General features: G+C 42.2%; 1 protein-coding gene across 2 annotated transcripts in view; it reads right to left on the reverse strand.

Annotated features, from left to right (window-relative positions):
* Nucleotides 1-834: 834 nt before the first annotated feature.
* Nucleotides 835-18,224, reverse strand: part of LOC147017812 (NALCN channel auxiliary factor 2-like) — a 103,715-nt gene continuing 86,325 nt past the window's right edge. The window contains exons 2-4 of one of the 2 annotated variants that reach the window (XM_085896819.1): nucleotides 13,091-13,265; nucleotides 2,271-2,412; nucleotides 835-2,127 (exon numbers count right to left, since the gene is read on the reverse strand). In XM_085896819.1, the coding sequence (XP_085752945.1) occupies nucleotides 2,109-2,127; nucleotides 2,271-2,412; nucleotides 13,091-13,265 (336 nt within the window). In that variant the 3' untranslated portion in view covers nucleotides 835-2,108. Of the gene's footprint in view, nucleotides 2,128-2,270; nucleotides 2,413-8,523; nucleotides 12,159-13,090; nucleotides 13,266-18,224 lie in introns of those variants that run through there. The other variant, XM_085896818.1, reaches the window with a different exon arrangement.

An 18,224-nucleotide genomic window follows, 5' to 3' on the forward strand; every position in this document is an offset into this window, starting at 1 on the left:
ATTTCTTCATGTGAAGCATGCCAATGATGAGTTCAACGTAACAATGTGCGTGGGTCCATTACAATCAAATCAGCAGACACTGATGTGCTTGTCTTAGCAGTCCACTACTTTCCACAGTGGTAGGACACTGCTGAAGTATGGAAAGAGAAAAGAACATCAGCAGGATGCAAGCTCATCCCGGTCCATCAGATATGTTACAGCTTGCTTCCAGAAATGTGTACCCGGCTTCCTGCGTTTCATGCCCTGACAGGATGTGACTCTATCAGCATTCTTCGGCTACGGTAAAAAGAAAGCATGGAAAGCTATGAAGACACTGAATCTTCAGAATAATGGTCCACACCTCGAAGTCCTCGCCGCTGACGATCTCCAGGAGGCAGTGGCTGCTTCAAGACATTTAGTCAGTGCCATGTATGATTCTCAAGGGAAATATATTGATGCACACACAAATTTGAATGATCTTCGGGAGAAACTCGCAGCGACCAAAGATGACCCAGTGCATAAGTTGCCTCCGTCCGAACTAGCTTTTCTCGAACATGTGAAGAGATCCGTTCACCAAACCCGAGTCTGGATGAATGCCCACCTGGCAAATCCAGAAATTCCCACACCAGAGGGTCGTGGATGGTACAAAGGAGAAGGTGTGCTGCATCCCACATTGTTTGATGGACCCACATCAGCGGAGATGTTAGATGGTCTTGTGTGTTCATGCCATGGTAGTGAACCTTTTACCAACAGCTGCTCACAAGACAGTTTGCCTTGCACTAAAGAGTGCATGTGTGCCACCAGTGACAGGCAGTGTGGCAAGGAACTGTCACATGGTGACCAAAATGACACGGACAGTGATGGTTGAACATATCGAGGACACTCGCTCAAAATATGTTTTAGTTCATTTCTCGTAGAACAATGTGTATTGGTGTAACATTGAGTTATCACATCACTTGTGCAAACTTCAGTCACCATATCATATAATTTGCTCGTAGAAATTTGTTTCTAAATATTCTCATTATATTGATATGGTAAACTGAACATATAAAATAAAGAAAAAATATGACAATTGGCAGATATTTGTGTCTGTAGTTTATGATTTTCGAAGTTAGCTGTCCGGATATTACGTCTTTTTTCTATTAAAAGCACTCAAATGTACATATATTTATCTAGAAGTATTCCATTAAGTAACTAGTAGTATTCCCCTGTTCATTCTGTACATTTCAACACCAATCATGTAAAAATAGGGTGCATTGCTTTGTAGTTAAGGCTAATTCACTGATTTTCGGAAATGGTCAAAATTTTCTAATGGGGGTATCCTTCAGGTGTGAATATTTCATGGGCCGCACACCAAAAAATGAGGACAACAGGGCAAAATGAGTTACTGAGATCCCCATCTTTCATACGAGACCTCTTGGAGCTTTGTGTCAAGCCGGTTGATTAAGTACCAAAAAATCTGACCTATACCGCTGGCTTAAATTCTGTTAGTATTTCGAGGAAATTTGAGAGATTTGTAAAAAATATATATTAATCAAAAAGAAAACAAAATTCTTTGCCAATTTTTTTTTTAATTTGCCTAAAACACTCCCAGGCACTCACTCGTGAACCTCTGAAGGTTTGACGAAGATCCGTTCAGCCATCTCTAAGAAAAATAGTGACACACACACACGGCTCTCTTATAGTATGGATAAAGTCCTTGTGCAACTTTGAACTTTTGTAGCTTTTGAGGTACACATGATATAAAGAAACTACTCAATGTAGTTCAAATTTTTAGGCTTCAATATAACTGACATCTTCCATAATACAGGGTGGGGCATTTATCTGACACATTTATGAGTGCTGTAAAAAATTAATGAACAACATAAATACTGCACATAGCACATGGTTGGAAAGCACACAGATCCGAGATTATACTGCTACATAAGACAGTTGCTTAAACATTTCATCTCACAAATGGGCCCCCATTGGAATTGTTGCATTCGCCGCAAATCAGCATATTGTTCATTATTGCATGCAATGTGTCTTGAGCAATGGAGTGGATGGTTGAAGTGATGTTTGCTTTCAATTCTCGACACAAGCAGGTGAATTCTCATCTGTAGGTCATGGTGTTCCATCATTCAAAACTTTCAGGCATCACCTGAAACACTGGGGGGGGGGGGGAATATATTAGCTGCACAATTACTGCTTCCCGCCAAAATGATGACAAATGTGTCAGATATAAGTGCTCCACCCTATATATCGTTCAATCTGATTATCCAACTGGTTGAAAAAATATACATATAACTCACCTCTGTTGATCGGTATCCTGAACATCAATGTGGTGACGCATTAGACGTGTCAATACATTTGACACAAGCCAAAATGGGGCTATGTTCTTAGTGTCTGCCAACAATCTTGTCCACTTTTGTATTTCTTCATTCCAAGCAGACTCTTTTAGCAAAGAAAATGGCACATTATTTCAAGAGTTCAAGGGAAGCATTATCAAAAACTGCTCGTCAATGCAATTTCTTTTTCCACAGGATAAGGAAGTAATTTCTCCTCCGATGTGAAAAAAAATAAATCACACACACACACAAATATAAAAAGACATCAAAAATGAAGTGAAAAAATCTTGGAAGCTGAAGAGTGCCGGAATCGTGCCAATGATAATTGGGAGCAATGGTAATGAAATTAAAAAAAAAATAACCTCACGGAGATCTTAACCATCCCTGGGAATATTACGACAAACGAACTGAAGTTGGAAGTTGTTCGGGGCTTGGTGATGATTCTGAAAAGATCTCTCAAAACAAAACTTTGAGAACAAGAAAACTTCACAACTTAGTCCATGAATCGAGATCCTTCACCGAAACGAAGGTGGATACTTCGAGACCTGGGAGGACTCCGTTCCACCTTCTAAAACCTACATATGGAGATAACAACCATCACACACACTCACACATGCACACACACACACACACACACACACACACACACACACACACACACACACACACACACACACACACACACACCAACGATTATTCCACCTTGTTCTAACACGGTAAGAACAACAGACTGTATAATACAAAACGTTCACGACACTACCAGAGTGCACGCAATAGCACTCTCCATGTCGGGACGGTGTGGAAAATAATGTCGGTCTCACTCGCTATATATAAAACTAAGGTTATAATATCTTCTCTAAAAAGTTGCTTCGGCTACGTATGAGAGCCTACCTGGTCTGTTCAGCTGATTGTCTCGGCAGGGATCACTTTTCAATACTCCAGATCATGACAAAAGCAAAAAAACCGAGATCAGTAAAATCTTCTCATTCATCATCATCATAAAAAATAATAATAATAATAATAATAATAACTAGAAAGCATCTGAAAATGCAAAGCCCATCTGCTTTATATTTGGACTTCTTCCTCCGAATGCTCAACAGTATCTTTGACCATTTGACCAAATTCTTCATTCGTATTCTCTATATGCTCATAACAAAGCTTTATTGAAAATTTGATGACAAAATCTCAAATGATAATATAAATTTCAGGTCAATTGGATGAAAATTGACGATTTCACGTCACCCTGACCTTTGACCAAATTCTTAATTTGGCTTCTCCATATTCTCATAATAAAGCTTTCCTGAAAATTTGACGACAAAAGCTCAAATGGTAAAAAAAAAAAGTTACGGCGAGGACAGACACACACAAGTGATTGCAAAACCCCGTCTCTCGCTGCACGGGGGGATGGAGTAATAATAATAATTACTAGATGTGCTACTTTATAACTGCGGGCAGTTATGACCAGGTACCAAGACACCCCACTTTTATACATCCCTGGGGAGAGTTCTTGGGATCGGGGGGGGGCGTGGGGAGGGGGTGAAGCTATACACTGCCCCCCGCTTTAATCAGACACGTGACCCATGATGTCCTCTTTATAAAACTGATTTCACAACGGGATTTAAAAAAAAACATTCAAGTCAAATCAAATGGAAGACCAAACACTGCACTGGAGTCATCAGAAGAACTCAAATAAGCAACAAACAAAGATGGAGTAATCAGGAGGAACCTGGATAGGATTTGGACCCGGTTGCATAAAATTCCCTCATCCTTGAGGAAAGATTCCCCTGAAGGTACGCCGATTCCTTCGCGAAGGATTTTCTTGAGGGCTGTTGCATAAACAACCCTTCATTAATCATCAAGTAAGGATTTCCTTGAGGGTGAGGAAATCCTAAGGCCTAAGTCACATTTGCTCTTCGGCGAGGATACGGCGGCCCTCCCCCCCCCCCCCCGAATTGACAGAAACGTGCGGCGGCCGCAGAGTTTCTGAGGTGACCTCAGGGTGGCCCTATGCTGCATGGCTATATTTTACAGGCCATAGGATTGCCGTGGAATTATAGCGCGGAGTTATAACTTTTTCATTTCTACGTTCGCTGAAGCAAATCGACAAGCCGAAACTAAAGAACTGGAAAAAAAAAGAACCCACTCGTTACCGTCCGTCTGGCCGCACGTTCGCCTTCGGCCCCCCCCCCCCCCGCGGTCGTCCTGCGGTCGCCTTGCGGGCACCTTGCGTCTGCCTTGAAAATTCTATGGCCGCCGCAGGAACGCCCTAAGGTCACCGTGCGACATCGAATCAAAGACCGTACGGCACCCCCACGTTTTCGGTCTCCACAATTTATAAATACGCCGTGAGGCTCCCTGAAAAATAAAAACATATGTGACTGCTACATTGTGTGACCGTGGAAATACTGCGGCCGCCCTATAATTGCTAGTGGCCATAGATTTTGGAGACCCCACGGCCACCGTGTAGCAAATGTGACTTCGGCCTAAGGAGCCGTTGCGATGCTCAGCAACGAATCAGATTAGAGATCGAAGGAGGTGTCCGAAAGCAGGATGGTGGAGAAGCGATCTACAAACTGGCTTCAGGAAGAGACAGAAGCACTAGTGGAGGCTTTTCTTAAGCACAAAAGAGCCAATACATTGTATAGTTGTATATTGTTGAACTACTTTTATGCTTAATTACAACACAAAATCTATAAATAGTGCATAATTGTTAAGAATCCTTCGATTTAGGTAAGACCTGGGTCCACAGGGTAAACCGGGACTCCCCCGAGTCAAACGAGGCCCCATGCGTCTCTCTACGATGCGGGATTGATGAGCTGTGGACCGAGTAACACGCCGCGATCAATCTCTTTATTACGTATGCAGTTGATCCTTTTTTTCCTGGGGATATCATTGGTACCAATTGAATTTGGACCTAAATAACATGAACACGAAGTAATAAGGGGGTGGGGAGGGGGTGCCTCCTTGAGTTTAAGGAAGGTCTTAAGGAAAAACTTAAGGAATATTCGACAATGATCCTCAAATTAAAGATGTCTTTAAGGGGAGACTTGAGGAAATATTTAAGTAAATCCTCAAATATTTCCTTCGGAATGCTTTAGGCAAACAGGTTCAGCTGCTACTCCTCTACCCTCAAATCAATCCTCGAGCAGCCAAGTGAGCCTTATTAAAAAAAAAAAACATTCAAAAAGAACCCAGATTCAAAAAACTTAAATTATGGCTGTCAGACCATGCATTCAATCAGGTTGAAATAAAAAACATAAACCATATTCCCCATGACTACTTGATCATAATTGTGAAGTTTCACGTTGATCGATGAAGCGGTTCAAGATAAATAATTTTTTAAAAGATTTTTGTTTAATCCAATATGCCTGCCAGAACATGTGATCTATGATGTCAGAGGTGGGGAACTTTTTGTTCCTCATGGATAGGCTGGGAAAGTATACCTGGGAAAGTTTTGCCTTGATATATTCTTCCATTTCAGCAAAGATTTTTTTTAAGTTTTCTTGTTTTCATAAAATATGACTGCAAAACCACATGACTAATGACGTTATCAATTTTTTCTGTCGACCAATTTCTCCCTAGATGACCCTTGATAATTTTCATACTGATCGGATAGAGCATTCTATGTGTCAAATTTTGGCTGAGATACCGATGATGTCATGGTTAACAACACTTATTTCCCCATGGCGAGTACTTGACATATCCCAACTATCAATTTTTTTCCATGGAGCGGTTTCGGAGATAAAGAGGTCCAAAGTTTTGCCTTTTTTCAAACATGACTGCTTCCGCCACATGACCTATGACGTCATAATTATCAATAAAAAAAATATCATAATAAAAATTATCAATATCAATAGGCTCTTTTGGTCAAAATTTTGTGTCAATCCAACAAGTGGTTACAGAGAAAATGAATTTAAAAGAGAATAAATCCTCCAAAATGACTGCCGCAGCAGAAGTATAATAATAGTAATAATAATAATAATAATAATAATAATAATAATAATAATAATAATAATGACGAAAATAACAACAGGTTACCCAGCGTGGAAGACTTGGTAACCTAATAATCATCTTCAGACAGTGCATTTCCGAGCTGCCTTTCTTAACGGCAACGACTCTGGGGCCACCTGACAGAGTTTTATTTGGTGCAGCATCTTTTGCTATCGTAATTTTTATTGCTTGAAAGGATTCCATGAAAAGTATGCAAAACTGAATTCATTTGAAAAGGAACAGTAAGAGATCAGAGGAGTGTGCAGGACTACGACTGTCAATCAACCTGATGGGGGTGGGGCCACTAGACACATTTGCCCTCGTGCCAATCAGACCCTTATGGGTGTGGTTAATGGTGGAATATTATCAGGAAGTCAGTGACAGCAACAACCCACTCATATTTGTATCAAGTACAAACTATTTAGAATGTTCAATCATCTATAAACTATGTACAGTATCATTACAATGTGAGTATGTCTCTAAAGGTTTTACTTTATTTTTGTTTTTGTTTTTTTAAAGTTTTTACGACATTTGTAAATCAGTAGTAGATCATCCATACAGTTTATATTTCCCAAAAAAATTTAAAGAAACAAGAAACAAAAACATTAAAAAAAAATGCCAAAGAATGTCGGGATGTTCCTCCAAAAAGTGTGTAAACAAGGTAGGGATGGTCACAAGAAATGATCATGTGGAACCATCCTACATCTTTCTTTGAATTATGGTTGTGTGTGTGTGTGTGTGTGTGTGTGTGTGTGTGTGTGTGTGTGTGTGTGTGTGTGTGTGTGTGTGTGTGTGTGTGTGTGTGTGTGTGTTCTCGATATAAATTTGTACTTTCTAGGACAACCATTATTCAACGAAAGATGTAGGGATGGTTTCACATGATCATTTCTTGTGGCCATCCCTACCTTGTTTACACACTTTTTGGAGAAAAATCCCGACATCCTTTTACATTAAAAAAAATGTTATTACTTGTCTATAACATGGGGTACCAGAGAACATGACTGGAAAAATTTTCAACATTGAATCGAATATGCTGAAGAATGAGTCATGTTATCCACCATGCTTTATCATGATCGACATTGAAAATGTGATCAACACACGATCACGACAAGCAACAAATACACCACCCGTTTTGCTTCCATATCTGCACATTATCCTTGGGTGATGTGTCGCTTGATTTCACATTTCATAGAGAAGCCGGTCGTCAATCCTTCGTTAGTGTGCATAAAGATTCCTAACTGTACATTTCGTATATACCATACTATATTTGTTCCACATAAGAATTTTAAGCCAGGGGCAAATCAATCAATTGTTGGAAGCTGAGTTTGACGTGTTCCAGATTAGGTTTCTGATCAATGAAAGCAAATAAAAGTTTTCATGGTATACAAAGTGAATTACTTCAATCCCTTGATTCACTGAATATTGCAAAGATAATGATGATAGCATTCTTCAAAGTGTGAAAGTTTGTCATCTGATGCATCATTTTGGTCACCCCTGTGATGTTTCGTCATTGAACGGGGCATGTTTGCAATGATTACCTGCTCCAAAGGTGATGCAAGTTCTGAAAATTGTTGTATCACTCATTATTCATGCACAATCATACTGCAAAACTGCACACTCAAACAATTTATGAATATGTCTTCAACACAATATCTTCACACAAACACACACACACACATCCAGTTACTTTGCCATTCATTTGTAAAACAGGAATCCGTTTGAAGCACTCTTCTCTTGACATAATGATGCTGTCTCCTGAACAAATGATTGAAGCATGCCAATGTCCAACAAGATTTGCATAAAACTTCATGCAATCCTTAAATGTCGAGGTCGAAGTTTCTTTCATCGAATTTCATAACCGGGAATACAGTGCAAGACCTGGAGCATTTACGGGACTTCGTCTTCATTCTGATTTTGTCTTTGCTTTATTGTCGTACCTGTTTAAGAGGTAATGCTTCATGGTTGTTTGTTTAGCACCAATGAAAAACACAAATGACTCACCAAAACTCAGCGATGTAATGGTTTGAGCACCAATTTCGAGTCCGAGAGGTCGGCAGTTCAAATCGCACCCTACTCCTCCGAACAACTTTAAAAATGGTACCTACTGCTTCCTTACTTATGCTCAGAATTTTAAAAAAAAGAGAGCAGGTTTGATAGGCCTAATGGCCTGGTACTGTTTTGAAGTTCCTTGTAAGGGATGTGAATAGAAATGAAGCAGGCAATGCAATTATGATTTTGTTATTTTGTATTTGACTTATATTACACCATAAATATTTTTTGCAAGAGGGCAACAAAGCAAGTATGTGCATTGGCATTCCACCTGAAATAAAACAAATAATCTCATTAAAATCGCTCTGTAAATTAAAAAATATATATATATATTCCTTCATCTTTTACCAATGGGCTCACGTCATCATTTTTGTTTTTTTAAATAATCATCGTCTCGTTTTGGTCTGAAACCTCCTGCTTGGAAAAATCTTATTGGAAATAGCACAGCATTCCATAGGATTAATGAAGATGAATTATGTTGTGATGGCTTTCTTATAATTTTCTAGTTGTAAAATACAACAAAGCACCAAAACCATAATGCTGCTTTTAATCAAAGGCGCACTGTCAGTCCGAACTCCAGAAATTGCCACAACTCCTAACACCTTCAAGCCTTTACATTTCCGGCATCATTACAACATCAGGTGAATTGAAATGGAATGACATTCAATTGGAATTTCAATTTCAAGGCCAAAACGAATGTAGCCTTATGGAACCTAGTTTGCCAACTTAAAGCAAACATTCAAAGAATCGCTAGTGGCATAGAAACACGAGTGCGTGGATTTTGCAGAGAATTTTACTTGTGTTTGCAATTTTAAAAGAGTCGAGCAAGTTGGAACCACATGCTTCCAAACTCACACTGCCTCTGCAAACAGACTGTTTGCCAATGACTTGCTGGTTAAGAGCATGCATGTAAATGGGTGATCTGGTATTTAACATTCAAAACTGGTTACCCATCAACATGTCATGAACTAGTGAAGAGCTTACGATTTGTTCGTCAAAAACCTAACAAGGATTTTATGGCACAAGAACATCACCTTGTCTTTCGAGCTTCATCATTGATCATTCTTTCATACAGCAATGTATTGGCCCACCTGGACAGACAGATCCTTCTGTTGTGTGTGTGTGTGTGTGTGTGTGTGTGTGTGTGTGTGTGTGTGTGTGTGTGTGTGTGTGTGTGTGTGTGTGTGTGTGTGTGTGTGTGTGTTTTTCTCTCTCTCTCTCTTTCATGTGCCCTTAAAAAATAAACTTTTGCTTCCACTGTTCTTGCTTACGTGTACATCCTCTCCTTTCTCCGCTTATCTCGTATTGATTTGATGGTGTGCCATAAGGGAGGTAGATTATAGAAAAAGCCTGCATAGCTGAAAAATCTACATCTTCTGGCCTATGATTTCGAACAAAGGAGAAGCAAACGTGAGAGAAACGCAAACACCTCCCTCAGCTAGCCATGAAACGAACATCCGATTTGACGACAACGACACCAACAACAATAGTGGAAACGCTAGAAAGACACTGCTACTGAGAGTGGCCGACCAGTTTGTTTGTTTTTTTTTGTCATTTTATCAAACCTTAAGTCGTTTACATAAGGCGGTAAAATCTACTGCTGTTTGGAGTACTAGTTGTGGCTTGAAACATGATGGGAAATGTGGTGCTGGCTCCAGTGCTCTTCATCTGAGTTTTATCAAGGGGCTTGGGGAAAGAGAGAGAGAGAGAGAGAGAGACAGACAGACAGACAGACAGACAGACAGACACACACAGACAGAGATATGAGCTAACAAGGGCAGTGTTTAAGCCAACATTTTAAGCCTTCAATCTTGGACATGTGTTCCTCCTTTCAGGTGTCATTACAAAGACAGGATGAGAGAAAGCATCGAATAATAAGAACAGAGAAGATGGGCATTGGCCTGATACTCCTTAGTTCAAAATTAGTGCTGAAACAGATTATCCGGATTATCAGGTCAAGGGAGTTCCGGTGAGATGTAACAAAACATATGGATAATGACAAGACCTAATGAAAAAGCAAAATGGGGGAAATGAGGATGGGGAGTAAAAGAAACAAACATAAAATGGGAAATGAATTTGAACCAAGGCAGACAGTGATTGTAATTAAGGGAGCAGTCGAGGATTTCAGCAGATGGAATATAAAAAAATACAATCCTTGGTTTGAAATTGAATACCAGTTTGTGGTGAATTTGATTTTGCCATGGTTTTTACGTTTGTGCACTGAAACTTCTGCTGTTTTAACCCTAACCGATCTAAAAGGAAGCTTAGACGTAATAAATGTTTTGGAAATAAAACAAAAATAGGGGAAAAGTTATCTATATCTATATCTATCTATCTATCCATCTATCTTTCTATCTCTCTCTCTCTCTGCTTGGGGAAAGTCTTCTCTAGAATTATTATTGCAACTATGACAGTGATATTTCAACTAAACCATGATGCCATGAGATGGAACTTATTGGCCTGAGTTCTAGAACTGCATAATTTCTGCACCTTTTATATTTCAAAACCTTCAATTCCTTCCAAGAATGTTTCTCTTGCAACACTTTGAATAAAAAGCTCGATTTCCTCTCCAATGTTATGTTCCTTTCACGTTGTCCTAAACTTTCTGCTTTTGCAGACTCTCCAGCAGTGTCACAACGTTGTGCTTTTTCCAGCAACTTAGATTTTTCCAGAAACCTTCATCAGATTTTTTTTTTTTTTTTGTGTGTGTGGTTTGAAGGAATTGATTTTGTTAGTAGTGCAGCTCAACACTGCGGTCAGCCACACTGCACGAATAACAGATGTTGGAAAATTTTGAGCTTTAGGCCTTGCACTCTGATGAAGAGCTAATGCTCAAAATGTCATCTGCACTTCATGTCCCACAGTGGTAAACATACTCATCAATTTAAAGTTGAAGAAATCCATTGTTTATCTTGACTGTCAACACAGATCGATAGTAGACTTCACAGAGACTACTATTTCATTGTAACAGATTATGTGGCCTCAGCTCAGCCTCCTTTCAAGCCTGGCATGGAGTATAGTCACAGATGAAATACTGTAGTCACCTCATCTTTTAAGTCGCACCCAAAATCAAAGCTCACACAACATCTCATTTCCACACAAATACCATCCCTGAATTCTAGTAGGCCAACCCTGATTGATATCTTTTGCAGACAAACAACAAAGATAAAATTAAGGAATAACAAACCCCAAAAGGAAACATAACAATGACAGCATAACAGAGAGGAATCTATTGACGCAGGGAGTAAAAGGTTTAGATTCCAGCGCTCTGCCCAGCGGTTTAGATACACAAAGGGATCAACGTGCAGGATGGAGGTGCAGGTTCACCAGCTCTGTGATCATTGAACATGTTACATCTCCTTGAGCTGAGACCTTTCTCCCCAAATCCCCAGTTTCTAGTTCTCTAGCCCGTTAGTGCAAAGGCAGGTGCGTGCTAGGGCAGCGATAGAAAAGCAATGGGTGTTCTGGCCCAGCTTGCTAAACATCAAGCTTGGCTGTGGTCTCTCAGATGGAAGTGATCGTGGTCAAGTAACCAGACGGCCAATTGGCCACAAAGCTACAGATTAAGGGAACACGGATGGATAAACCGTCGTCAGAGTCGAGAGGACAGGACAGCTAGAAGTGAAGCGAGTCCTGGTGGCCAGGGTCTAAGTCTGTGCGCAAGGTTTGTAAGCGAGTGGGAAGGTGTTGGCCGAGGGTTGGTGACCAGGGAGATGGTTGTCTGCGACCAGGGCCTGGTGCTTCTGCTGGAGGTCCACCTGACGTCACAGCAATCAGCATCAGGGGCCATCTGTCCATCTCCCTCGTGTGGATCTGAGGGATGCATGTATATGGGAAAAGGGGCAGTGAGGGTAATGGGATTTCCTTGCTGGAAGGTCGACAGATAGGTGTCAGAAATGCAACTACTCAAAAGGAGCTCGTTTTAAAGGGTTGGATGAAGGTGTCATATTATTTCCATCATCTTAATCTCTGCCACCAATTCTGACCCTTTCTGATGACCTGTCTTATTACTTGAAGAAACATAACCTTAGGAAATAGAAATATAACAGTCCTGGTTTGAAATCAAGATGATACACAGTGTCATGGTCTTATCGGGTGGACCACGAAAGCTGTCTGAAGACATGCAACAAAAAGTGCACAGGCATTGGCACAATAAACATTAAAGGCAGGCCTACGTACATGGATGAAATAGAAAAAGAAAACGTCACATTCTTTACAAACCCTACTTTCAATTGGCTTTATTTGTGCTTCTCAGTTCATTTGTTAAAATTATTCTGAATAATGACATGTAGCTAAATTCTTGAAAGTTCAAAAATTCATCTGATAATGAATGTGGAGATACGTATTCCACAAGACTTTGAGAGCTTGGTTGCCATTTAGAGGTGAGGAAGGAGGAGCTCATAGATTAATCTCGCAAGAAGATTGGGACCACACTCTGTGAAGAGCATTGGTGCTGCTTAAGCAGTCTCCTTGGCTATTGGGCACAATCCTGGACGGGTCGCCACTCCGACACAGTACACCAGCATGCTGGCACTCATTTTGCTGACCTCAGAAGGATGACAGATCGAGTTAACCCCACCTGGTATTCATTCAACAGCTGAGCGGGATTTGAACTCAGGACCCTAGGATCCAAAGCCTGCCACTCTAGCCATTAAGCCAACACCAGGCAGAGGTGAGGAAGAAGCACCGTTAAATACGGAGAAGGCACAATAATTATTTCACCAACCCCAACAAAACTTTCTCACCTGTGCAAATAAAGCTGGACAGGCCTCCGTAAATCATCCTGTCTTCGCTGTCTGGTGGTAAGTACGGGCAACTGCTCTGTACGTTCCAGCAAAGGTGTGGACAGCTGATAGGTGGGTGACATGCGTTGGGCAGGTCATGCCACATGTATGAACACAGCCAGGCCTTGTAGGCTAGCTGGGATAGGCCAATAATGAAAGGATAATGAGAAGAAGGCAGACATTATAAGACAGGTGTATAAACTTGTGGCTTAGCCCCATGTTCATGCACCCTGACCTAAAACCACAAATCCATCAAAAAAAAAACCAAACTCTTCTTACACAGAGTTAATGATCATTTAGCTAAATTAAAACAGCTGCTGCCCTACTTTTCACCGACATGCAGAATTAGCCATTTTCATGATGACACAAGAGCAAGGATGAAGGAAAATACAAAGTGAACAGACGTAACATGAAATAAGATCAAAATGGATGGGTTAATCATTGTCATCAAAGCAGCCTGTTATTGTCTTGGTGGAGAACAGCGGCGGAAACATAAGAAAGAGAAGGTTTGAAAAATAAGCCAAAGATGCTGCTACGGAAGGGGCAGGTGGACAATGGGCAGATAAAGCATGGGTAGAAGTAAGCAAAAGAGAAGTGATTGCAGAGGTTGAGAACATTGTTGAATTAAATAAATAAATAAATCGATGATTCAATGTGACACGTGTTTTATAAACCACAGACTTACAGAATCTGGATTTTTACCTGGTAAAGGAAAACCGGGCAGGGAAAGCAAGCACAGAACAATCAACGCCCGGACCGCTCCCTTAGCATTCCTGCAAATTAGTGACAATTTGCTCATTAAATTTCTTGTTATTATCTCATGGTTTCTTGCACATTCCTCAGTGCTCTTTTTCCCAACAAACTTGCGCACTTCTCAACTCTCAGTCCCATCAGTTGCTCACCCAACCTGCAAACCAAAAAGCTTAAATATTCCAGCTTGGCTTTATGGCTTCCAACCATGACCTTAATGCAGCCTCTCATCTACTCCCTTTCAGAAGGCCCAGACTCGCTGTGGTACCGGCATACAAGTGAGTAAGCACCCATTCGTATAAGCCCACCTTTTGTGAACCATATTCGAAGATGGAAAATGGGAGGAGGGCTGGCAATAGGGTTGTATAGGGAAAGTGGGAGAAAGAAAGGGCTGCATGGATGACATCAGCGGTGGCATTTGTGAAACAGTGGTTTTCTCAGAACCAGGCCACGCAAGTCTATCCTTTCCTGATGTTCCTTTGGAAACTGACATTGCTTCCTGTAAATATCAAGGTCATGAAAATGTCTGCACACTGATTATGTATCCAACATAATTTCGATGCCGTCTGGCAGGATGAAAACTCACTATTGAAAGCTGAGCTGGTTGTTCGTTTTCGCAAGGCAGCCTGAGCATTGACATTCTCACGATTAGAATAATACTTTATGGATGAGACCCATCCTTTTGATTTGCCACTCCTCAAAACCACTGCACCAGGGCTGAGCAACCCTATATAAAAATCCATCGATTTCTCATGAGATCTGATATATTTATATATGATGATAATATTTTGAAAGGAAAGGCTCCATGTTCAATTTGATATGAGGTCTCACGACTCAAGAAGTCTCATGAGAGCACATCAGTGATTATGAATATATCCAGATGAGGCAATGTTGTGAACTCCACATGATCAAGCCAAACAATAAATTTAGAATTTGATCACGGAACTGACCCAAACATCGACAACTGCATGATGTCTTTAATTTTATCCAAGATCATGCTACTGATGAGTTATCTTTACACCTGTCAGATGACATACAATTTACCAAAAGTGGATGATTTTTTTACAACTCAACATTTTATTTTTACGACTTTGACTACTCGCATCACATGACTCAACAACAAGATTACAATCTAGCAATTCTCTTACTGGGTCACTCGTCCACTAAATTACGCCATCGAGGAGTTGTTTTGTCACCCTAGAATCCACACAGTTGGAATGCAGATATGAAGTCTCAATTTTATAGACAATCACAGGAAGTCACGCTGCATGCCCTGAATCATTAAATGAAAGATATCAACATATTCTGTCTCTTCTTCATTCGTATATATATATATATATATATTGTTGTGGATCTCCGCCACTCCGGCGTGTGGGCGACCGCTTTTTAGCTAATTGCGACCGCGCGCCCAGCGACCGTGGCAATCCGGTCACAGCTTTTGGATCAACGCTGAAATCCAGCTACGGGTGTGTTTTTAACCACACCGTAAATCAGCCAACTCTTCTGTCCACACGCGACAGGGTTGATCGCCGAATTGTCGATTTACCTAAGTATTCGCGCAGACAGAAATTCCGGGGATTTACACCTCAACGGGACCCGTACGGACATGAGCCACTTTAAGCAGCTCGCGCCGTTTGCGATTGCCCAGCAGTTTATTATCGCCAAGCCCCGTCGGACTCGATTATCTTATCGGCTATGAAAAACCAGCTATTATTCCGAATGCAATTATGGCAGCTCAATGGAGGAAGGGACGCAACGAGCAGGTGAATATTCAAACAATGACATTTATTTTACACGCATGCAGTCAATGAAGCAATAGGGGTAAGGGACAAGACACGAGCAAAAAGACCTACAGCCCTTGTCTATTTACTACGTACTGTACAGGCACTTAACAGTTCTACTTAGCGGACAAGGGGCCACAGACTTCCATGCAAAAACCCAGAAAGAAAAGAAAGAACAGGGCCCGTAGGCCTTTAATGTTCCGCGGAGCTGTGGAGACCGAAGGAGCTCCACGAGACCGTGCAGGTTACCTGCTACCCTCATGGTGACTCACTGGGCGACCCTCGATGTCTCATCGTCAACACGGCAGCTGCTGTATTGGCAGCTCGGTTGGTCCAGGCCTAGCTGTGCGGCCTGGTCGATCGGGCCTAGCCGACGATGCCTGAGGAGCGAACGGGCCTTGCTCTTTTAGAGTTGATGCTCTCTTAAGAGTCCGCTCACTCCTCAGTGTCCCCCGGACCGTCCCGGGGCCCGATCACCTTGGACCGTTATGTCGCTGGCTGGCGACTTCTCTCCGGCTGCCTCCACCGACCCACAATTCTGCCCGGCACTGCAGGCTTGGCTGGACTCCAGGCTCCACTCCGACCTCAACCCTGACTTCCACTCCGAGCTCCACTCCGAACGAACTCAACCACGAACCCAGACTTCAACTGGACCATGAACCCAGACTCCAGACCCAACTGTGAACCCAGACTTCAACTGGACCACGAACCCAGACTTGTCCCCAACTGAATCCCGGGGCCTCAGCCCCGCCTTTTATTGGGTTTGGGGGGGGGGTGGTGTTTGGTCTTTCACCTCTGAACCTTCACCCCCCCCCGATGGCTCCGCCCCTTTTGTCATTCTGATCCGATCCTGCCGTCAAACGCGGACAAAGCGGACGTGATAGAAATCACCGGCCCTCGCCCCAACGAGAGGGTCCCCGCGTCTGTCGGGGGAGATGCCGTCTGTTTGTGGAATGCCGTTGCTGGCGAAAAGATGGCGGCGTTTGTGGAGACGAAGGTGAGGAGACGTTGTTCGTTTGTTGGGGAAAAGATTGCGGTGTTTGTGGGCATGATGGCAAGGAGATGTTGGCGGTTGTGGCGACGGTGGTGAGATGTTGGCGGTTGTGGTGAAGGTGGTGAGGCGATGTTGGCGGTTGTTGGTTAAAGTGGTGCAGAGATGTTGTTTAAAATAATGATAGGAAAGAATAACACTACCTCAAAGATTCACAGCCCGGCTCATGAATAATTCCCGTTAGACATCGGTGGGGAAATCTATCTGGACACACACTTATCGACATAACTGATCTTCGGGGAACCTGAATGGTGTTCTGTGAATTTCCACAACCGTAACAATATATATATATATATATATATATATATATATATATATATATATATATATATATATATGTTGTCATGGTTGTGGGGGTAGATGGAGGAATTTAAGAGGGAATTTAGGATGGAATGGGTGGATGGAGCATTTTAATGGGGAATTTAGGATTGACTGGAGTTGTTTCGTCCGTGGACGTATAGGATCCATCCATCCACCGATCGGAACCATACTCTGTGCAGAGCGTTGGTGCTGCCTAAGCCGTCTCCTTGGCTATTGGGCACAATCCTGGATGGGTCGCCACTCTGACACAGTATACCAGCATGCTGGCACTCATTTTGCCGACCTTGGAAGGATGACAGGCAGAGTTAACCCCAATGGTATTAATTCAACATCTCAGTGGGATTTGAAATCAGGATCCTCGGATTCCAAGCCCACTACCCTAATCATTAAGCCAACACCAGACATATAGGAGACATCTTGATGTAATTAAGTTTGGAAACTGTGAGCTTAAGTGTTGCATGTCACCACACAGGGGTGGTGTTGTGTTAATAAGAATAAGTTTCCCCAAACGTAATCACCCCTCTGTGACTTTTCCCTATGTTTTTACATTTCACGATTGGCAATAAAGATGGGAAAACATGTCCCTAAAACAACTACAAGCAAACATGCCGAGCAGGCAAAAGCCCCATCTCCAACGGTGACAGTGGGCGAAGTCACGCCTCTGAGGCTGATGATTGATGGGTGTGACGTCTCAGCTAGCGAAGCGTGCAAAGCATGTGCAGGCCCCACCACCTTCCTGGTTTTTCGTGCAAGCAAGCCACGCCCCAGAGGAAAAAAGGAGGAAAATTAGGCGTGACATCAGAGAGGAGAGTTTGGAGGAGAAAGGGAGGAGAGTGGAGTTCAGGGAGAGTGCACGCATGAGGCAGAGTTGATTTCGCAAGAGAGGTTGAGTGCGAGTGAAGGACGCACATAATTGAGAAAGAACGTAGTTCTGAGATGGCCTGTAAGACCAGGGCTTTACGGCCGGCTTTCCTTTGACACACGAAAAGGACGGCACGATTCTTGTATTCATGTTGATAAGGCGATTTGGCTCACGTGGTGAAACAAGACACTGGACTTTGGCTCTTGTTTGGGTCGTGAGGAACGGACCCCGAGCCTCGAGTATGTCAAATAGCGGGTCGGTGAGGACGATCGCTGCACGAAGCAGCTGCACTGGGTCTCTGAGCCTTGGTGTTGAGTGCTGCTCGCTGAT

The sequence above is a fragment of the Eptatretus burgeri genome, chromosome 10 (assembly GCF_056783735.1).
Source record: "Eptatretus burgeri isolate ZD-2024b chromosome 10, Ebu_testis_v1, whole genome shotgun sequence".
NCBI classification, from domain to species: Eukaryota; Metazoa; Chordata; class Myxini; order Myxiniformes; family Myxinidae; genus Eptatretus; species Eptatretus burgeri.